We start from the raw sequence: 19,762 nt of genomic DNA on the forward strand, positions 1-19,762 counted from the left end.
AAGAAAGAAGGAAAGCAAAAGGCAACAGTGATAGGGGGAGATATGCCCAATTAAATGCAAAATTCCAGAGGTTAGCCAGAAGAGATAAGGAATTATTTTTAAACAAGCAATGCGCAGAAGTGGAAGATGACAATAGAGTAGGAAGGACAAGAGACCTCTTCCAGAAAATTAGAAACATCGGAGGTAAATTCCAGGCAAAAATGGGTATGATCAAAAACAAAGATGGCAAGGACCTAACAGAAGAAGAAGAGATCAAGAAAAAGTGGCAAGAATATACAGACCACCTGTATAGGAAGGATAACAGTATTGGGGACAGCTTTGACGGTGTGGTTAGTGAGCTAGAGCCAGACATCCTGAAGAGTGAGGTTGAATGGGCCTTAAGAAGCATTGCTAATAACAAGGCAGGAGACGACGGCATCGCAGCTGAACTGTTCAAAATCTTGCAAGATGATGCTGTCAAGGTAATGCATGCTATATGCCAGCAAATTTGGAAAACACAAGAATGGCCATCAGACTGGAAAAAATCAACTTATATCCCCATACCAAAAAAGAGAAACACTAAAGAATGTTCAAACTATTGAACAGTGGCACTCATTTCACATGCCAACAAGATAATGCTCAGGATCCTGCAAGGTAGACTTCAGCAATTCATGGAGCAAGAATTGCCAGATGTACAAGTTGAGTTTCGAAAAGGCAGAGGAACTCGGGACCAAATTGCTAATATCCACTGGATAATGGAAAAAGCCAGGGAGTTTCAGAAAAAGTATCTCTGTTTTATTGACTATTCTAAAGCCTTTGACTGTGTGGATCATAACAAATTGAGGCAAGTTCTTAGCGGTATGGGGATACCTAGTCATCTTGTATGCCTCCTGAAGAATCTGTGTAACGACCAAGTAGCAACAGTAAGAACAGACCATGGAACAACGGACTGGTTTGAGATTGGGAAAGGAGTACAGCAGGGCTGTATACTCTCACCCTACCTATTCAACTTGTATGCAGAACACATCATGCGACATGCTGGGCTTGAGGAATCCAAGGCTGGTGTTAAAATCGCTGGAAGAAACATTAACAATCTCAGATATGCAGATGATACCACTTTGATGGCTAAAAGCGAAGAGGAACTGAGGAACCTTATGATGAAGGTGAAAGAAGAAAGTGCAAAAGCTGGCTTGCAGCTAAACCTCAAAAAAACCAAGATTATGGCAACCAGCTTGATTGATAACTGGCAAATAGAGGGAGAAAATGTAGAAGCAGTGAAAGACTTTGTATTTCTAGGTGCAAAGATTACTGCAGATGCTGACTGCAGTCAGGAAATCAGAAGACGTTTAATCCTTGGGAGAAGAGCAATGACAAATCTCGATAAAATAGTTAAGAGCAGAGGCATCACACTGACAACAAACGTCTGCATAGTTAAAGCAATGGTATTCCCAGTAGTAACATATGGCTGCGAGAGCTGGACCATAAGGAAGGCTGAGAGAAGGAAGATAGATGCTTTGGAACTGTGGTGTTGGAGGAAAATTCTGAGAGTGCCTTGGACTGCAAGAAGATCAAACCAGTCCATCCTCCAGGAAATAAAGCCAGACTGCTCACTTGCGGGAATGATATTAAAGGCAATACTGAAATACTTTGGCCACATAATGAGAAGACAGGACAGCCTGGAGAAGATAATGATGCTAGGGAGAGTGGAAGGCAAAAGGAAGAGGGGCCGACCAAGGGCAAGATGGATAGATGATATTCTAGAGGTGACAGACTCGTCCCTGGGGGAGCTGGGGGTGTTGACAACCGACAGGAAGCTCTGGCCTGGGCTGGTCCATGAAGTCACGAAGAGTCAGAAGTGACTGAACGAATAAACAACAACAAAATCGTATTTGATATACAGTAAATAAACTACTCCCTGAGACAGACAACAAACTTCCAAATAAGATTTAATCAGCTGGCCAGAAAATAGATATGCAAATGAACACATATATATATATAAAATTATAGTTAACATACAAACATTTGGTGCCCACTAAAATCTACACCTCTATTTGAGAATAAAAACAATCAGGCTGTCAGAGAATTTTGCAGAATAGATCTTTTGTTTTCTTTATTATTTTCTTTAAATAATTCTCTCCTGCTTCATAATATAAACACAGTTCTAACATCGACAATTGTACTTCGCATTTTCTTAAAAATGGTTTGTGTATCTTCAAATTAAAATAATATATTAAAGATGAAGGCTACAGCTTTAAGGCAGCATTAAACAATCCAAGGCTAACTTCATTGATGCTTCTCTTCTTGGTCACATTTGCATGCAGGGTGTACATAGAAATGTATGGCACCAACACAATGAAATTAAGGTCCTAAAACAAATCTTGCTAAAACAGAGCTGCCCTGTTGTGGCTCAAGTATCCTTATACATCAGAACAATCTACTGATATTTCGCTATTTGTTGTTGTTGTTGTTGTTGCTAAGCTACTAAAAAAAAGGACAGAATTAAAAAAGAAAAACACAGAACATCATCTAGCTGAGTGCTTTTTCTGCAATGGTCCTACTAAAACAAATGGAATTTCATTAAAAACTTTTTCTCTTGATTCACAGGACCTGGAAGCTCAAACTGGATTTAGTTCACTGTTATAAGTTGATATTCCACACAGAGGAAGCTCAACATATAAAGACAGGAGGTAGCTAAATGGACATAATTTTCATTTGCTATTAAATTAAGAGGTCATAAGCCCAATGATAAAATCAGGATTTATAAACAGTCAAGTTGGGCTAGGTTTAACTCACTTCATAGTAGGCTTCTTTGCCCAGATGTTAAGGCTTTCTAACACAGTTACAGCTATTTATTTTGCCTCTGTCACTACAGATGCTTGCTACATCATTATGCAAACATGACACATTTATTGTATTTAGTTAAACAACTGAGTTTCACTCAAGTGCACTAAACACATTCAAGACTGTGCTGGAAGCCATTAAAAATCTATTTACCACTATACTGAAGCTTCAACAGTTGTATTATTTAAAGTAAAAGGAAGACCAGTTATCTGAATTTTGTGTGTATGATCGTGTTTCTGTGTGTCTCTCAAAGCTGACTGGTTTAGCAAGTCTGTCCAAATAAATTATGAATTAAAAAGGTATTTCCAAGAGTCTGAAATCCCATTTTATCTTCAGCATATGAAGTATATATGACAGCATCTCTAAATGCGCTCTCAATGTATCAAAATGCATTTCAAAAGTGGCCATCATCATCATCTTCACCACCACCACCACACCTTTCATCATCATTTTTGTTTAGAACAGTGTAAGTAGATGCTAGTAAAATACTGTAGAGAGTAAGGAAGATGACCTTGATGGAGATATGCAGGAACCATTACTTAGGCAAAAAAGGCTGAAGCATTTTTAAGTCCAGAACAAGAAGGTAACATTCAGAAGCGACTCAGGCAGATGCCTCCCTAATTCGCTGAAGTATGAGGAGGAGGAAGAGGTACAACAGAATCAGATATGCAGGATTCTGTTATTATAGCCAATCTCAATATAAGTAGTCTTCCTGTGGAGTTTATTTCCAGGTCTGGTCTACTGAGTGGGGCTGACAATTATCCAGTTCAGGGTCTGAAATCTTGATTAGCCAAAATGTTCACTTGGAATCATTAGCAAAGTCTGGAGCCAAAGAGTCTTTAATACTTGTTTCCCTTATATCTTATGTCACACAAAATAGACAGATCCTCCAAATTCCTGAGTCTCATTGTGTTAAATCATAGCTACCAAAGGAAAATTCCTCTAAAATGTACTGCATTCAGCTGTATTTATTCCAGGTTCTGATCATTGTGAACGTCAATGTTTCACATCAATGTTTCAATATTTTGCTTCTTTGTTTTTCCTGCTCTCTTATATAAATTTTTACTGCATTTCTGGACCTTAATGTTCCTTTTTTTTTTTTAAGATCTTCATTTCAAGAGCACCTTCTAACCTTTATCGTTTAATATCAATACCTAACAGTTTTCGGATTTTTTGTTCATACTGGCCAAAGAGTATCTTTTAACATTTAATTCTGGTAGAACTCCCTCATTTTGCCCTGCAGAGCATCACAAGTCTTCTTAGCATCTCCTAGAAGCATGGCAGTGTTGGGCTTGTAAAAGATTGGATTGTCAACTGCTGCATATCCAACACCCAGAGATCTCTTCATCACGATCACCTGAAATAAGGACGTTTGTGTTAGATATAGAGCATCCTTGCAGACATTCAGTAAAATCAATATTAAGAAAAGGACGTACTAATTTCTGCATTAGGTTTGTGTGGTAAGTCTGTTATACAGTGCTTCAATTGCTTTAGTTCTGCTTTTGATTGATTTATAGAGATTTTCTTATACTGTTTTTTGCTGATTGTTGTTAGCCACCCAGAGTTCATACGTAGGATGGGCAGCCATATACATTTTTTTAAACAAACAAACAATGTATACAGCTCCTGAAAACTTTATCACAACGTAACTCAGAGATGATGGGCACAGGTAGATTTCTTTTAATTATATCACAGAATCATAGATAGTATAAGGTGGAAGGGACTTTATAGGCAATCTATTCCAATCCCTCGCTCAATGTAGAATCCACTAAATCAGCAATAACAAGAGGCATCCAGCCTCTTTAAAAACCTCCAGCAAGAGAGAGCCCATCACTGTTCTAGCAAGACTATTTCACTGTTTTAACAGTTCTTATTGTCAAGAAATTCCTCATAATAATCACCATGTATTACTTTTCTTTTAATTTCAACCCACTGTTCCCTGCCCGATTTTCAGTTTTGTGACAGAATTAAATCTACCCACTCCTGCACATGAGAACTTTTTAGATATTTGTAGATGACTACCAGATCTCCTTTCAGCCTTTCCTTTTACAAACTAGCCGTGCCCAGGTCCTTTAAAACTTCCTCCTGGAGTTTGATTTCCAAACCCTTTATCACTAGAACTTCCTCTGAACCTGCCCCAACTTCAAATGCCAGAACTAGACACAATCTGCCAAGTGTTATCTAACCAGCACAAAGTGCCACAGAACCATTACCTTCCATAATCTGGGCACGATGCTTCCCTTAATACAGCCCCAGATTGCCTTGATCTTTTTAACTGCTGCACCATAGCAACTTTTTCCTCACATGGAGTTCAGGTTCATCACCTGAAGTCCTCAAGTGAAGTTTAATTCTTCTGATTTTTTAAATCTCTCTCTTTAAAATAGGTCTTAGGCTGCTTGTATGAAACATGGCACTTACTACATTTTACCAAAGCATTATTTCCCCAAAACACCATGTAAAGGATACTATTTGTTATGTAGCATACTTTCCAAGGCTCACCCATGAATTGTGGTGTTAGAGGATGCACAGAGCTCTAGCTGGTAATTACCAGCCGTCAGACAGTTATTAAAAGGCAAAAGTAAGGGAAACCCTTTGTCAGTTAAAACTAAGGAAAGCCAAAAGCTCTCTGAAAATAATTTTGAAGGTATCCACTCTTTTTGTGCATCCAGGAAAAAAAAAGTTCTCCAGAGATTGAGTGATTGATTGATTTATTGTCCCGCCTTTATTTTTATAAATAACTGAAGGTGGCAAACATACCTCCTTCCTCCTCCTCTTTCCCCACAACAACAACCCCGTGAGGTGAGTTGGACTGAGAGAGAGGGACTGGCCCAAGGTCGCCCGCCTGGCTTTCAGGCCCAAGGCGGGACTAGAACTCTCCTATTACACCTGATTGGCTCTTGGGCTGAGAGTGTGTGACTGGCCCAAGGTCACCCAGCTGGCTTTCAGGCCTAAGGCGGGACTAGAACTCTCATACCGCACCTGATTGGCTCTTGGGCTGAGTGTGTGTGACCGGCCCAAGGTCACCTGGCCGGTTTTCAGGCCTAAGGCGGGACTAGAACTCACAGATTCCTGGTTTCTAGCCCAGCACCTTAACCACTAGACCAAGCTGGCTCTCAAGAATCGAGAAGATGTGGGATTCTCGACCTATGTATCGAAGACTGCAGCCAAAATACAATTGCTTTTCCCATGGATTTAACAGTGTACTTTCAGTATATCCACCAGCCCACTAAAAACAGTGTGTGTGTGTATGTGTGTGTGCACGTGCTAGTACCAGCATTGCCTCCAGTGGACAATTTTCAAATAACTGTATTCTTTACCTTCTCAGCTTATCTACTCTTGTACACTTAGTAGCACATTTCTACCTACGCTGTTCAAGGAAAAAATGATAGGAGAGCTATGGGATATTGCAGATTTCTGAATAAGCAAATGACTTTAAAGAAATCAATAAGGCATGGAATTTCTACTACAATATCTTGTAACTCACCTGCTTTGCCTTCCAAACTTCAAGAACAGGCATTCCAGCAATGATAGAATTTGGATCTTCTTGGGCAGCTGAATTAACTGTGTCATTAGCTCCAATGACAAGGACCAGATCCGTTTCTGCAATAAAAACACAAGGAAGAAACACATATCCATTTATGAACAGAACTCCAGTTCCTACTGTTAGTAACATCTTATATTCTGGGTTAGATACCTCTTATCCTGAAGGCCCTAATCCCATTAAGAACTACAAATGGGCAAGAATGGCAGTCCCTAAACTCGATCCTGGAAATAACACATTTGTTTTCTTCAAGCTGCAAAACACTGCATAAAATTAATGAGGAACAGCATGAAAAGTGTAAAGTTTTGAGACATAAACAAGAGTGGCTTTTTTAATAGAGTGTGTTACATTCAAACTGCTATTATTTAGGTTGGTAGTTGCAATATACAAGAGCAAACCTTCTTGACCGGCACTCCCAGGCTTCGCCACATCCTGCTAAGGGAGCCAGACTAGCTCTACCACTGCGGTTTGTCTGAGACCAGACAACTAGTTGTCATTCAGAGTTTAGGCTCTCAAGATGTCTTGTTCGTTGAAAGAGGTTCTAACTAACTTATTTCTTTTATTTTTATATTTTTCTATGACTGTAATCCTAGCTGACGTTGGCTTATCCCAAAAAACTAAGTAGGTTTGGGCCTGATTTGTACTTGGATGGGAGATCGTCAGGAAATCTCAACACTATACGTTAGCTTGGGAAGTCAAAAAAAGAAAACCAGGAAAAGGAAAAGGCAAATTACTTTCACGCTATCCCTAAGAAAACTTCATGGATATGTTCATGAAATTAACAGGATTCAAGCTTGACTCTAGCAAGTTTGTCCTCCTACATCAGTTGGTTTAAGCATTGATTCTAAAGAAAGCACTGGATGCAAACATAATACTGCGAGTTGGGTGGCATATAAATTTAATAAAATATTCACAAACTAGTATAATATTAGACTGCCTTTTAGGAAAACAAACCATCTAAGGCAAAACTAAAGCAAGGTTATCCTCTTTCTCTCACCGGGAAAGTCTTCATTAATTTCATCCATTTCTAGAACAATGTCATATGGTACACCAGCTTCTGCAAGCAATACATTCAGTTGTCCAGGCATACGACCTGCTACAGGATGAATACCAAACCTAAGATGGTAGAAGAAATGGTGAACTCATGTACAGGATACATAAAAAGCATCAGAAATGCTTTAGCCATTCTGTTATTCATTAGCACAGCAAATTTTCACAGTCTAAATCCACAGTCTAGAGATGGAAGCCTAAGTCTGAGAAAATAATTTATTCAGTGTCACATCCAAGGACTTCAGTGGAGTTACCAAAGATCTAATTGACCATACTATCCAATGAACAATTCTCTCTCTCCCCCACTCCCCCCCTTGCTCTCTCCCTCTCTCACCTACTTTAAAAGGTGTCCTGGGTTCATTTGGCCTTTGAATGGTACACAGGAGGCATACTCCAAAAAACTGCAAGGCTACAGCAAAAATTAAATATGATGAAGTTTAAATTGGATTAACAGAAACAAGTAATATGATTATTCCCAGTAAAATTAGTATCTTTTCTCCTCCTTGTATAAAGAATTGACAATGACAACTTTTGAAGGAGTTTAGAGCAACACATCTAAAGCTCTCAGGGTTTCACGTAGCCTTTGGGGCTACAGGTTATATACGTTTTGGTTAGTGGAACATTGTATCATATTAGATAGAATAAAGAAAAATTGGAATCAAGAAGAAGTAGATACAATGAAAAGGGAATTTGCTTTGTTGTAACAAGTGTGAAGCTTCTATGTCGTCTCAAACAGGCGAAGTTTCTGTTTTTTAATTGTTCATGACCTTATTAAACAAGTAGCTTATTTACTGTGTTACATCTCTAACTGATATCCTTCTCCCAACTTCAGCTGCTATTTGCCTTATGGATTAAAATGTACAGATGCTTCCACTGTCTTCATAAATTGTGAGCACTAGCTACTTAGGGTGTATGTGAATGGAGTAAGATAGCCAATAAGGGTGGTGGGCATTTTGCTTACAAAAAACATTTGAAAACTGCACAGAGCCATGAGAGAGAGAAAGGGCAGGGGGGGGGGGGAGAGGAAATATCTGCTATCATTCTACCGAAGACCAGATGTAGAATCAGATATACAACAGCGGAACAAATAGGACAAAATATTAGGGAGCTTAAAGTTTCAGCCAGCCATTCAGTAACTCAAGCCATGTGAAACAATCCTGATTCTTTCCAGAAAACGTGAAGTGCAAGAGTTTTCAGAATTTCTGCACTGAAGTATATTAGAATTCAGGCAACTAATAACGTTAGATTTAGGCAGTTGTTAATTATAATGCATATTTAGATTTTATACACTATTAGCGATTCTGAAAGCAACATACCCTTTCTTGAAATCATGCCAAATATTTTGAAAGAATATACAAATCTGCAAATTGAGAGCTGTCCAGATTTCAAAAGTAACTGCTCCTTTTTTGTTCAGGGCAGAAGGGTTTTTGTTTACTTGTACTACTGACGTCCAGCCAAAAGAAACCCAGTGAGTCCAATAAAGAAGTTACTTAACAATAGGTCATTGGCCAGTTTCTAGGCCAGGCTTCCACACTGGTTTGAGACACAGGGAGACTCTGCTGTATCATCTGTAACAGATTATGTTTGATTCAGATTTGCCCCCATTATCTAGAACCGGATCAAGCCCTTAAAGATTTGATTTTTTAGTTATGTGCCATCGAGGTGGTGTCAACTCTTAGTAGCCACACAGACAGATCTTCTCCAAGTTGATTTGTCCCCAGTCTGGCCCTTCAGGTCTTTCGCAGTGCACCCATTGCCACTGTAATCAAGTCCATCCACCTTGTTGCTGTCGTCCTCTTCTCTTTCCTAGCATAATAGACTTCTCAAGTCTTTGCATAATGTGTCCAAAGTAGGATAATTTGAGCTTAGCCATTTGTGCCTCAAGTGATAACTCCTGAGTTGATTTGTTCAATGATCCATTTGTTCCTTTTCTTGGCTGTCCATGGTATTATTATTATTCTCAGGAGTCTTCCCAACAGCAGAATTCCAAAGCATCAATACTCTTTCTATCCTGCTTCTTCAAAGTCCCACTTTCGTTTCCAGAGAGTGACACAAGCAAAACTACTGCCTGCACAATTCTGATCTCTGCATACCTTAACTCTTTTATTTTCCTTTAAAGCAAGGGTAGAAAAACTGAGGTCACAACATCCCATGTGGCCCGAGTGTACCGTTTTTGCAGTCCCTTCTGACCACTTTTGCCAAAATTTGGCAGCAAGATTTCCCATCAAATTGAGACTAGAAATACACAAAGCCCTGAAATAGGTGTTATATCATTTAACGAATCACTCCCAACAAAAGCCCAAATGACAAACCAAAGCCTACATTAAAAATAACTTTTTTTAAAAAAATCGCAGCACTGCCCGATGAGGTCTTCAACTCTTGCTCCAGAAGACTGCCCATCCATTCTTTACAGTGCCTTGACTTCCAAATCATGTGTTCCAGATAAGCCTTGCATGGTTAGTATGTTTATATGGTTTTTTTTTATATGAATTGTATTCCTGATGAAACATAAGGTGTTTCCAGGAAAACTGGCAGAGGAGTTCAAAGAGAGAATGGGAAGAGAGAATGCATTATGGGATGATTAGGAGCGCAATAGTATACGATGCAACAAAGTTATAAAACTCAAAAATGTTATTGGGGAAAAAAAAACAGACATCAAGCAGATGTAGCTTACTAGCATCACTTGTGTGTCCAGAAATTTGGCAAAAGCTACAACAGCTATTTGCACATGGATTATTAATGAAATTATAACAAACAAGTTCTGGGATAAGTTGGACACATCAGCTTGTATTGTGCCAATAGTCACTGTGTATTTTTTCCAGCTTTATGTAATAACGAAGCTGGCTGCAATCCAGCAGGGCAACCTTGTGCACACAAATGGGGCTTTTCTTCTCTTGACTGTACAGTATAAAGGACAGAAAGCCCAGTATGCCTGCCAGATCTGTTATCAGCAACATCAGTCACTTCCAGTGGTAAGTAAGGCAAGGCAAAACCCATTCTGACCAGCAATATGCACATTTCAGGGGAAAAAATGGCTGTTGCTAAACAGTCAGTCTATTATAACCCAACAATCTTTAACATTTTCAAATCTGCAAATTCCAACCTGCAAAGTACAGGCAGTCCTCACTTAACAACTATTCATTTAGTGATGGTTTGGACTTACAACAGTGTTAAAAAAACAACTTATGACCGGTCCTCACACTTATGACTGTTGCAGCATCCTCACAGTCACATGATCACAATTTGGGCACCTGGCAATCAATTCACATTTATGACCATCACAGCGTCCTGTGGTCACATGACCACCATTTTCAACCTTCCTGGCCAGCTTCTGGCAAGCAAAATCAATGAGGAGCCACATGATTCACTTAATGACCACATGGTTCGCTTAGTGCCTGCAGTGATTCACTTAATGACCACCACAAAAAAGGTGGTAAAATCAGGTCAGATTCACTTAATGACCACTTTGCTTAGCAACCAAAATTCCAGTCCCAATTGTGGTCATTAAACAAGGACTACTTCTAAGACCTTTTTAACACAGTTGCTTCCCTTCATCACCATCTTTTTCATGTCCTCCTGGACTAAGATATTTGGAATTTGTGGGAATGCCAGTGGAAGATTATGCTTTCTCAGTGCTGCCACTTGAGGGAAATGAGGCTACCCAATTCTTGACCTAGATGAGTCCCTCTTCTATTTCGGACACAACCATGAGGAGTCAACTACAAACATCAAGTAAGCTTAGTTCAAACTAATGCCCAAAGTAGAATTTGCGCATATTTTAAACCATGATTTAGTAAAACCAGTGAAGTTTAACCATAGTTAAGATATTAAAACTGCTCTTATTTTAAATAAGTGAATGCTATGAATCTTACAGCGATGCTAAGGCTGGAAAAGGTGATAGGTACCCAGGCTCAAAGTCTTATTCCCTTAATGCTAAACTATGGTTTATCATTACATCCAAACCAGGCCAGTGTTATTTCTCCATTTTCATGGAATTGGGAAAAACAAGTTAGCCTGTAATTTTATCCTAAACAACTATGGGTTAGCCACACATAGCTCTCTTAGACCCATGGAGAAAATACAGAAAAAGCACTCTCAATATAAGAGCATTGAAGCTTGTCAGTAGTTTTGTGCTGACACAACAATTGCACCGCACACTCTAACCTCATGATGCACTGATGCTATAAAAAGGTGAGCAGGCAACATGAATCAAAAAGGTCTTGCAGGTCATATACAATGAGACAATGTATTGAATCTAAAAGAAATAATTAATGAAAGAAGAAGCAAAGAGCATAATTACATGATCAGTATTTTAAAATAATTCCAAACTATTGTAATAAGAGTGCAGGTCTGCACATTTTTCTATTTTCAAACTAAAATATAAAGATCATTTATTTTATTTGTTTTCTATCCCGCCTTTATTATTTTTATAAATAACTCAAGGCGGCGAACATACCTGATACTCCTTCCTCCTCCTATTTTCCCCACAACCACCACCCTGTGAGGTGGGTTGGGCTGAGAGAGGGACTGGCCCAAGGTCACCCGGCCGGCTTTCAGGCCTAAGGCAGGACTAGAACTCTCCTACTACGACTGATTGGCTCTTGGGCTGAGAGAGAGCAACTGGCCCATGGTCACCCAGCCGGCTTTCAGGCCTAAGGCGGGACATTACTATCATCTTTATGTTATTTTGAAGAGGATTTTAGTATATCTCAATACAGATTTAGATAAGGGTCAGGAACAGACTAAAAGAAATTATGCAGCAATGTACTGAAATTTAGCAAGTCTGAGTATATCCTATGCTCAAGATAGAAAGGCGGATCTTAGTATAATACTGAAAAAACAAACATACAGTCCTGGTCACAGCTTCCAACTCACTCTTGGCTTATACAGAAGAAAGGAGGGACAGAACTTCACCCCCAATAAATATAGCTTTACAACCCCTTGAATGAACATATAGAAATAGAAGTTTACAGTGCCTTGCAGATGTTCATGATAGCCCTGAAACCTAACTCCTGCAGTGTATCACAAAAGACAAAAGTGTATCTAAGGATGCAAGAATCAAGCAACCATGGGAAAGACAGAAATGGTATTACTTTCAGACTATAACAAAATAAATGTTTCATTTAGAGTCTGCTGTGTTTATCTTTTACTAAGTGGGATATATTTATAGTTACACAGGGGAAACATTCATTTTATATATTACTGGTTTATATATTCTCAAACTGTTGCATGAATTCTAAAATTTAAGATAATATTCAATAGACTATATTACTGAAATAGCTCAGCATAATACTTATGAAGAACATTAGATTGCATTTTTAACAAATCAAAAGAGCACTCAGTGATCCAGCACATTAATGCAGTAGAACCAATGTGACTGCAGGGAAACTTGATTTCATGACCAATTCTGCATAGTACTTATTAGGGTAGTGGGGAGAAGGACACCAATGCTCATCTGAATTTGAAAGTACAAGGGCAGAAATCTGCTGGATCAGACTGTCCATCTAATCAAGCATTCTGCAGTTGCCAAAGATTGTTCATGGGAAAAGCAAGAAGGCAAGAACTCCCCAACCTCTTTTTGACACATTCTTGTTCTGGTCCTACCATTATTTAGTGTGTTCAGATTTGTTCTATTCTTCCAGAGGGCAAAGTCACAACTAATTACTGTAGAAGAAAGTCTGAATCAACATTAGGGAAACTGAAGGATAGAAAAACGAGTCTCTTTATGAGCAGAATTCCATGTGATGACTGGGATAACATCACATTATCTGGTGCTCATTTTGGCCTGTGAACTCTGAGGAAATAGAGAGGGTGCTCTGGCCATCCTTGCTCCTCTTAGCTTTTCTGTGGCACAATGGTGTTGATGTTGGGCTAGTTCTGGGAGGTTATTAATGCCTTGCTTCAGGACAAGGTTGTCTCTGCAGTCTAAAAGAGGCTGTGATGGCCCCCTTCTTAAGAATGCTCCTTGGACCTGCCTCTTACCTTTCCTTTTGGGAAAGGTAAGACCGTGATCCCTGGGCAATTAGAAAGCACCCTAGAAGAAGTGGATTATCTGGACCCATTTCAGTCAGGGTTCAGGCCTAAGCACGGGGCAGAGATACACTGGTATAAAAGGTCCTTTACAGTCTGTGAAGACTGCTGAACTAAAGGTCAAGAGAGAATGCCATTTTTTTTGCCACAGGAACAGAGACTTTCAAAGTGAGAACTGGATGCTTGACCCCAACTTGTTAATTAGGTGATGGTGTGGGAGGGTATGTCAGGTAGATGTCAGAAGATAATAATCTGGTTCAGAAAGGTCAGCATCAGCTCCCTAGGAGATGAACAAGGTGTCTTTCGTACAATTGCAGTGGACAGAATTTGAAAGCAGTAACTCTCAGAAGAGGCAAGTACAACTAGCTACAAAGCAGTAACTCTCAGAAGAGGCAAGTACAACTAGCTACAAAGCAGTAACTCTCAGAAGAGGCAAGTACAACTAGCTACAAAGCAGTAACTCTCAGAAGAGGCAAGTACAACTAGCTACAAAGCAGTAACTCTCAGAAGAGGCAAGTACAACTAGCTACAAAGCAGTAACTCTCAGAAGAGGCAAGTACAACTAGCTACAAAGCAGTAACTCTCAGAAGAGGCAAGTACAACTAGCTACAAAGCAGTAACTCTCAGAAGAGGCAAGTACAACTAGCTACAAAGCAGTAACTCTCAGAAGAGGCAAGTACAACAACTACAACTAGAGGAAGACAGACATTTCTGAGCAAGAAGCCATGAGGGCTGGAGCTCAGGTGAAAAATCTGTTCAAACCAAGAGGTGAAATGGGTTTTGTGACCATATCTCAGGTTGTTCCAGGGAGTGTAGGGTCTCCAACTTGAACCATGAAAGACTTGGTATTGAGGAGACCAATGATCCACACTGGAAGAGGAAGAAGGTATAGAACCAACGGAAAGCAGAGAGCTGCCCCTTGGAAACAGTGGGTGTGCAGCAACTTGACGAAAGGCTTGGCTATGAGCATTCCCATCAATTCGACAGTGATGTCCTGGAAGATCTCAGGGGGCTCTATCCCAAGTCACTCCAAGAACAACTCCCAATCTCAAGAGTGCCAACGAGGACTGGACAGTATGATGGGGTGTCCATGAAAGGCAGAAGGAGGTGCAGGAGATTTACAGAAGAACATTGTGCAAAACAACTTAAGACTGCCACTGTTTGAGTTCGCTCCCAAAGCGTGCTCCATAAGCAGGAGGTATTATTGTAATGATCCTGCTTCGTAAAAGTCTGGCAATGTTTCGAAAAGTCTAATGTGTAACCTTTGCAAAGGCAAAAAAAGCTCGTATAATCCAAAGGAGGGGGTAGTTTGCCTTCATGGTGCTGCAAAACGGGTCCATGAGGCCAAAGGCCTGTGATAGGAGGACAGGGGTCCCAACAAACAAGAGTCAAGATGAACAACACTAAAACTAAAGTGAAATGATAAGAATAACAACATCTCAAGAAGAACGAAGACCTCAGCATAAACATGCTATCGCGGTGGCTGTTGAAAGTAAATTAAAGGAGTTCACTAGAAGCCACACCAAGCTGCATGATATGCGTGGGACAGAACTCCTGTGACATCTTCTGTAAACCCCAGAAGGTTCTGAATGGGGCTCTGTGCATGTGTATAACCCATATGTGTGAATCACAGAGATGACAATGAAGAAGCTGGTTTAAATTTAAAGAAAGACATGGAAGGATAGTTTAATCTTTTCTACTTACCCCTGAAGAAACCCACATTTACAAATAAATTTTACCTTATAAAATAGGAAATTCCCATTTTACTAATTGTTCAACTCAAAATCTTTTTTTCCCCCCCTTGTTAAACTGGAGTAACTTCAATGGGACTTACTTCCATGTCAATATGTATTTAGGGTGAGACACTGGTAGATCACAGCACATTTAGGTCTGGATCTCAAATTCTTTCTCACTCTCCTCCCATCACAATCAGATTTAGGGGGTGGGCTCCTGTTTCATACATGCAGAGGGAGAGAGCACCACATTCAGTGTAATGGAGAGTATTTTCAGGGAGTGGCAGCTTGGAATAGAAAATTAACCCTTCTTCCCCTCCACTGCTTTGCCACAAAAATTGTTTACATGTGCCATTTAATTTTAGGGGATAAAATCACATTGCTGTCGATGGGGATATTTTTTTAAGCCTAACTGCTAAACAGCAGAAGAATTATTTTTGGCAGGGAAGAGAATGGTAAAAAGAGTACAGCAGGGAAGTTCACTGCAGTTCTAGTCCAACCCACTTTTAGCTTCAGCTCTGGCAACCGTTGACTGCTGCCTCCTGTGTCTGTGCTATGTGACCCCAAGAAATCTGGCCTGAGAGAATGTGCCTCTTCCACATGTTTTTTAAAGCTATCCACCCATGTTTATGCTCAGCTATAATGGTCTCCTCTGACTCGGAAGAGTCGTGGCTGAGGGGCTTCATCCAGCAGGTTGTTGGCTTCAGGAATCTGTAAGCAATCAACCACCTGAGGCTCACTCAGTAAGCAAGGAGCAGGTGCAGGAGGAAGCAGGTACTCCCAGCAGAGCACACAGCCCCAGGACATGCTGACAGTAAAGGCATGAACATCTGTCATTGAACCACATCTGCATCTAGCCTTGTGTCCTTGCTTCCTGCTCTGTCTCCAGAATCTTGCTTCTTGAACTCGGACTGGCTGACTAACCTCCCTGGTGTTTGACCCCTGGACTGTTGTGGACTATGCCTCTTAATCCATGCTCAAGTTTGACTTTGGACTGACTCAGGCAAGACCTCTGCACAGCTGGCCTTTATGTCTGACTGCTTGCTACTTGCCAGTAATCCAGTTCAAATCAAACTGGCATAGGTGCGCTCAGTCTGGAACAGTGCACCATTGTTGCAAAAATTCAGTTTTGGTTATTTGTTATATTTCCATCAGAACACCCACTAATGAAAAGAAGTATCAGTTAGAGCATATATTGTACAGAACTTTCCTATCTCTCTGTTAGCTTTCAAGTACGGTAGTTCCCACATTCACCTGAAAGTTACTTAGCTGTGAGACTTCAAGGAAAAATAATATTTCTTAAAGGAACATACTGCAACAATTTACAAGGCCCCTATTATAATATGAAGTAAGATAGTGGGGACTGAGAGGAAGGGAAAGAGGTAGAAGGAAAAGTATGTAAGGCATATTTCTTGACTGAGTCTATTAACGCATCAAAGATGCAGCTCTACTACGAAGGAGAACTTTGTGATAAATGGTGAGGTTAAGAAATAATTTAATAAATTCAGGCAGGCTTTACCTCTACCCTGGCATCTTTCTGAATCAGAAAGCTCTGGCAACAGTACTAACACAACACAACTGTGATCCTTTCATAACCTGTTATGGCTATGGACAAGATTTGCCAAAAAAGCAGTGTCTCGCCACCACAGACATCAGGCGACTTGTCAGGCAGTGTGACAGATGCTAGCTTTCTTACCATCATACAGGTATTATGCACTGATGACAACTGTGTGTCCATGCTGGCATTTTATCTGTCACAGATGTGTAAATGTGTCATTACATCTGGATGCAGAGTGGTCCAGAGACCTGAGGCTCCGTGGGCCTACAGGAAGCAGAGGGTGAACAGCTGCACTCAATAAACACCATGATGAAAGACCCAACTTACCACAAACAGAAAATACAGATTTCTTTCATTAAAGCCCTCTAGGTAATGGTTGTGGCAAACGCTTGCCAAAACGGGCTTTAAGATCTAATGCAGTTACATCAAAAAGTTCCGTTCTCCTTTCTCCTGTACAAAGCTCTGATACACAAAAGCTGAGGCTTTTATGCTTTCTGTCACTGACTAAAAATAAAATCAAAGTGAAAAACTAGCCCACACAGGAGCCAAAAAAAAAAAAAGATTAAGGGAAGGACAAGGAAAAGGGCAGTCAAACTCTGTTTAGCTGGTGGGTTAATTCCTGCTATAGCAAGCAAAGTGATGGCTTCTCAGATCCAACCACAAGTATGTTCACACTAGAATTTAACTGCTAGAATTATCCCTGAATTGCTCACACAATAGCAGCATTCATATTTTCAGTAGTAGAAAACTCAATTTGAGTGTTGAAAGATCTAAGACCAGTTCCATGATTCAAAGTGTTAAATGGGAAGTATGAACAGATCTAGCATTTCAAGTCAGTATTCCTGTTCACATGGAAGGGGGAAATATGTCCTTAGATGCCCCCATTCTAATGGCATACATAACAACTTCCCCCAACCTGGTGTTCTCCAGATGTGCTGAGTGGGAGGTATGGCAGTTAAACTCCCAAAGAGCTGGAGAGCACCACGTTGGACAAAAGTAGTACAGAAGACCCAATCCTGGTTTTAAAGCGGATGGAGGAAGCGTGAAGTACAAGAGGCAAAGAAGTTCTACTTCAAATGAAGCACAAAACTGATCACAAAACAGCATTGTTAGTTAGAGCCTACTGCTGCTATTCCTTTTCATGGAAGGACAGCCAAGGTATGGCAGCAGAACAGTACGAAGTAGGACTGACACCAGATCTTTTCATGAGCTGAATTCAGCCCAGAAATTCCATTTCTGGCCTTCAGAAGGAGACAGGACTCAATATAGGCCAAGTGAAGTTGCCATTTCAAAGGAGCACAATGTGTTAGAGTTCACTGATTACTTGAAGATATCTCCCAGGATCAAGTCCTATGGCTTCCAATTTGAGATTCTGCCTGAGATTTCCAAAAATCAATGAGCAAAGCAGACAATAATGATCTATGTAGAATGGCTCAGTTCACAAACCACACTGCAGCTATGATCATGGCTTGGTCAATTAGCCAGGGTTAAAGATTAAGCCATGGGCCACGATTTACAAACTGCAACAGCCAGCTTCACACATTACAAAACAAAACTAAGTACGCCATGACACTTCAATGTGCCATTAGTTCATCAGCATCAACATCTTACCTATTCAAATACCATTTTATATACCTGTCATTAAAAAAAACACTTAAGGTACTATTTGAAATCTTGAAATATGAAAAATAATAAAACAAAGCATAATAGAGATCAGTTCAAAATAAACCAATGCCTAGCTCTCAAAAGTTCAATTGCCTCTCTCAAATGTATTACCTTATTAATTCATGGAGCATCAGTGTGCATTATAAAAAAAAGTCCTGCTTTCTGCTCCATGGATTTTCCAATCCTTAATTCAACACAAGGAAGACAAGGAAAATGGAAGAGGGTAATGGAAAAATGATATGCATTTAATTCAGTTGTGTGTTCTTAGCTTAGTAAGAATAGAGTATGAGGAACTCTATTAGAATTTTTGGCCACATGCTATCCTGAACATTTTATGGTAAAACAGGAGGTAAATATAGCAAATACATAAAAACAAAATACAAAAAAAAGGGAAGAAAATGGCCTTTACCAGCTCCTGAGAAGCCCTGCCTTGCTTTTCACAGGAAGTCATAAAGCCACCCTGATGTATGTATGTATGTATGTACTGGGGGGGGTGGGGGGGGTTAAGAAATGCCAGTACTAGAAAAGCTCTCCAGGTAGATTATATATTTTACATTTAGAAATCAAAAACAAGAAAAAGAGAAATTCTGCCAAAACAACAAATCCTAAAAACTGACAACTGCATTATGAAACCACCATCCATGTATCCACTTACCTGACTTTCTTGCCTTGTTCCCTCAGCATTTTCGCTAAATCAGCAATCGGATACTGGGCCTTTGCTGCACATAGGCCATAACCTGCAAAAATGGGGGAAAGATCCACAATAAATTATGCCTTTGAATAAAGCTCTGAGGTCTCTCAGGGTTCAAACCCACAACTGTTCTTTCACATTCTGACTATAAAGGTACCATATGTAACAAATGGTTGGTGCATATTCTTAATTAAGCACCTCCTGGTGGGTACACTAATGTGTCTCTGTTTTCTGTTGCAATGCAGCATGGTCCAGATCCCATCAATTCAACAGTGTCATCTTGTGGAACCCAGGAAGTATGCCTGCTCTGTTGCAGCACCTGCCTTCTGAAACAATGTCCCCCCAGGGATCCTGATGGCTCTCACAGTGATGAATTTCAGGAGCCTATTAAAGCCCTGGCTATTCTCCCAGGTTCTGGGGCAGAGCTGAGCCCTGCTGGATTGCTTTTTTTGGTTATATGTTGTTTTAGGGGATGTTCATGATTCCCTTTTCTTTTTTGTCATTTTTTATTTTTAATTGTAAGCCCCTCAGGGTTGGTGGGAGTCAGGTGGCTTAAAAACTGTATAAATAAAATAAACCTTAAGTGGCCAATGATGTACTGGTTAAGTCTGAGGAGAACCAGGTTGAAGCTGACCCTCTCCCGTGGGGAGCTCAGTGGGTGATTTTGAGGCCAC

At 40.1% G+C, this 19,762-nt stretch overlaps 1 protein-coding gene across 2 annotated transcripts in view; it reads right to left on the reverse strand.

Moving 5' to 3' along the window:
• Positions 1–2,062: 2,062 nt before the first annotated feature.
• NNT (nicotinamide nucleotide transhydrogenase) overlaps positions 2,063–19,762 on the reverse strand; it is a 62,196-nt gene continuing 44,496 nt past the window's right edge. For both annotated transcript variants that reach the window (XM_063295697.1, XM_063295698.1), the window contains exons 19-22: positions 19,053–19,134; positions 7,359–7,477; positions 6,305–6,420; positions 2,063–4,177 (exon numbers count right to left, since the gene is read on the reverse strand). In XM_063295697.1, the coding sequence (XP_063151767.1) occupies positions 4,028–4,177; positions 6,305–6,420; positions 7,359–7,477; positions 19,053–19,134 (467 nt within the window). In that variant the 3' untranslated portion in view covers positions 2,063–4,027. The remainder of the gene's footprint in view (positions 4,178–6,304; positions 6,421–7,358; positions 7,478–19,052; positions 19,135–19,762) is intronic.

Source organism: Candoia aspera, chromosome 2, assembly GCF_035149785.1.
Source record: "Candoia aspera isolate rCanAsp1 chromosome 2, rCanAsp1.hap2, whole genome shotgun sequence".
Classification (NCBI taxonomy): domain Eukaryota; kingdom Metazoa; phylum Chordata; class Lepidosauria; order Squamata; family Boidae; genus Candoia; species Candoia aspera.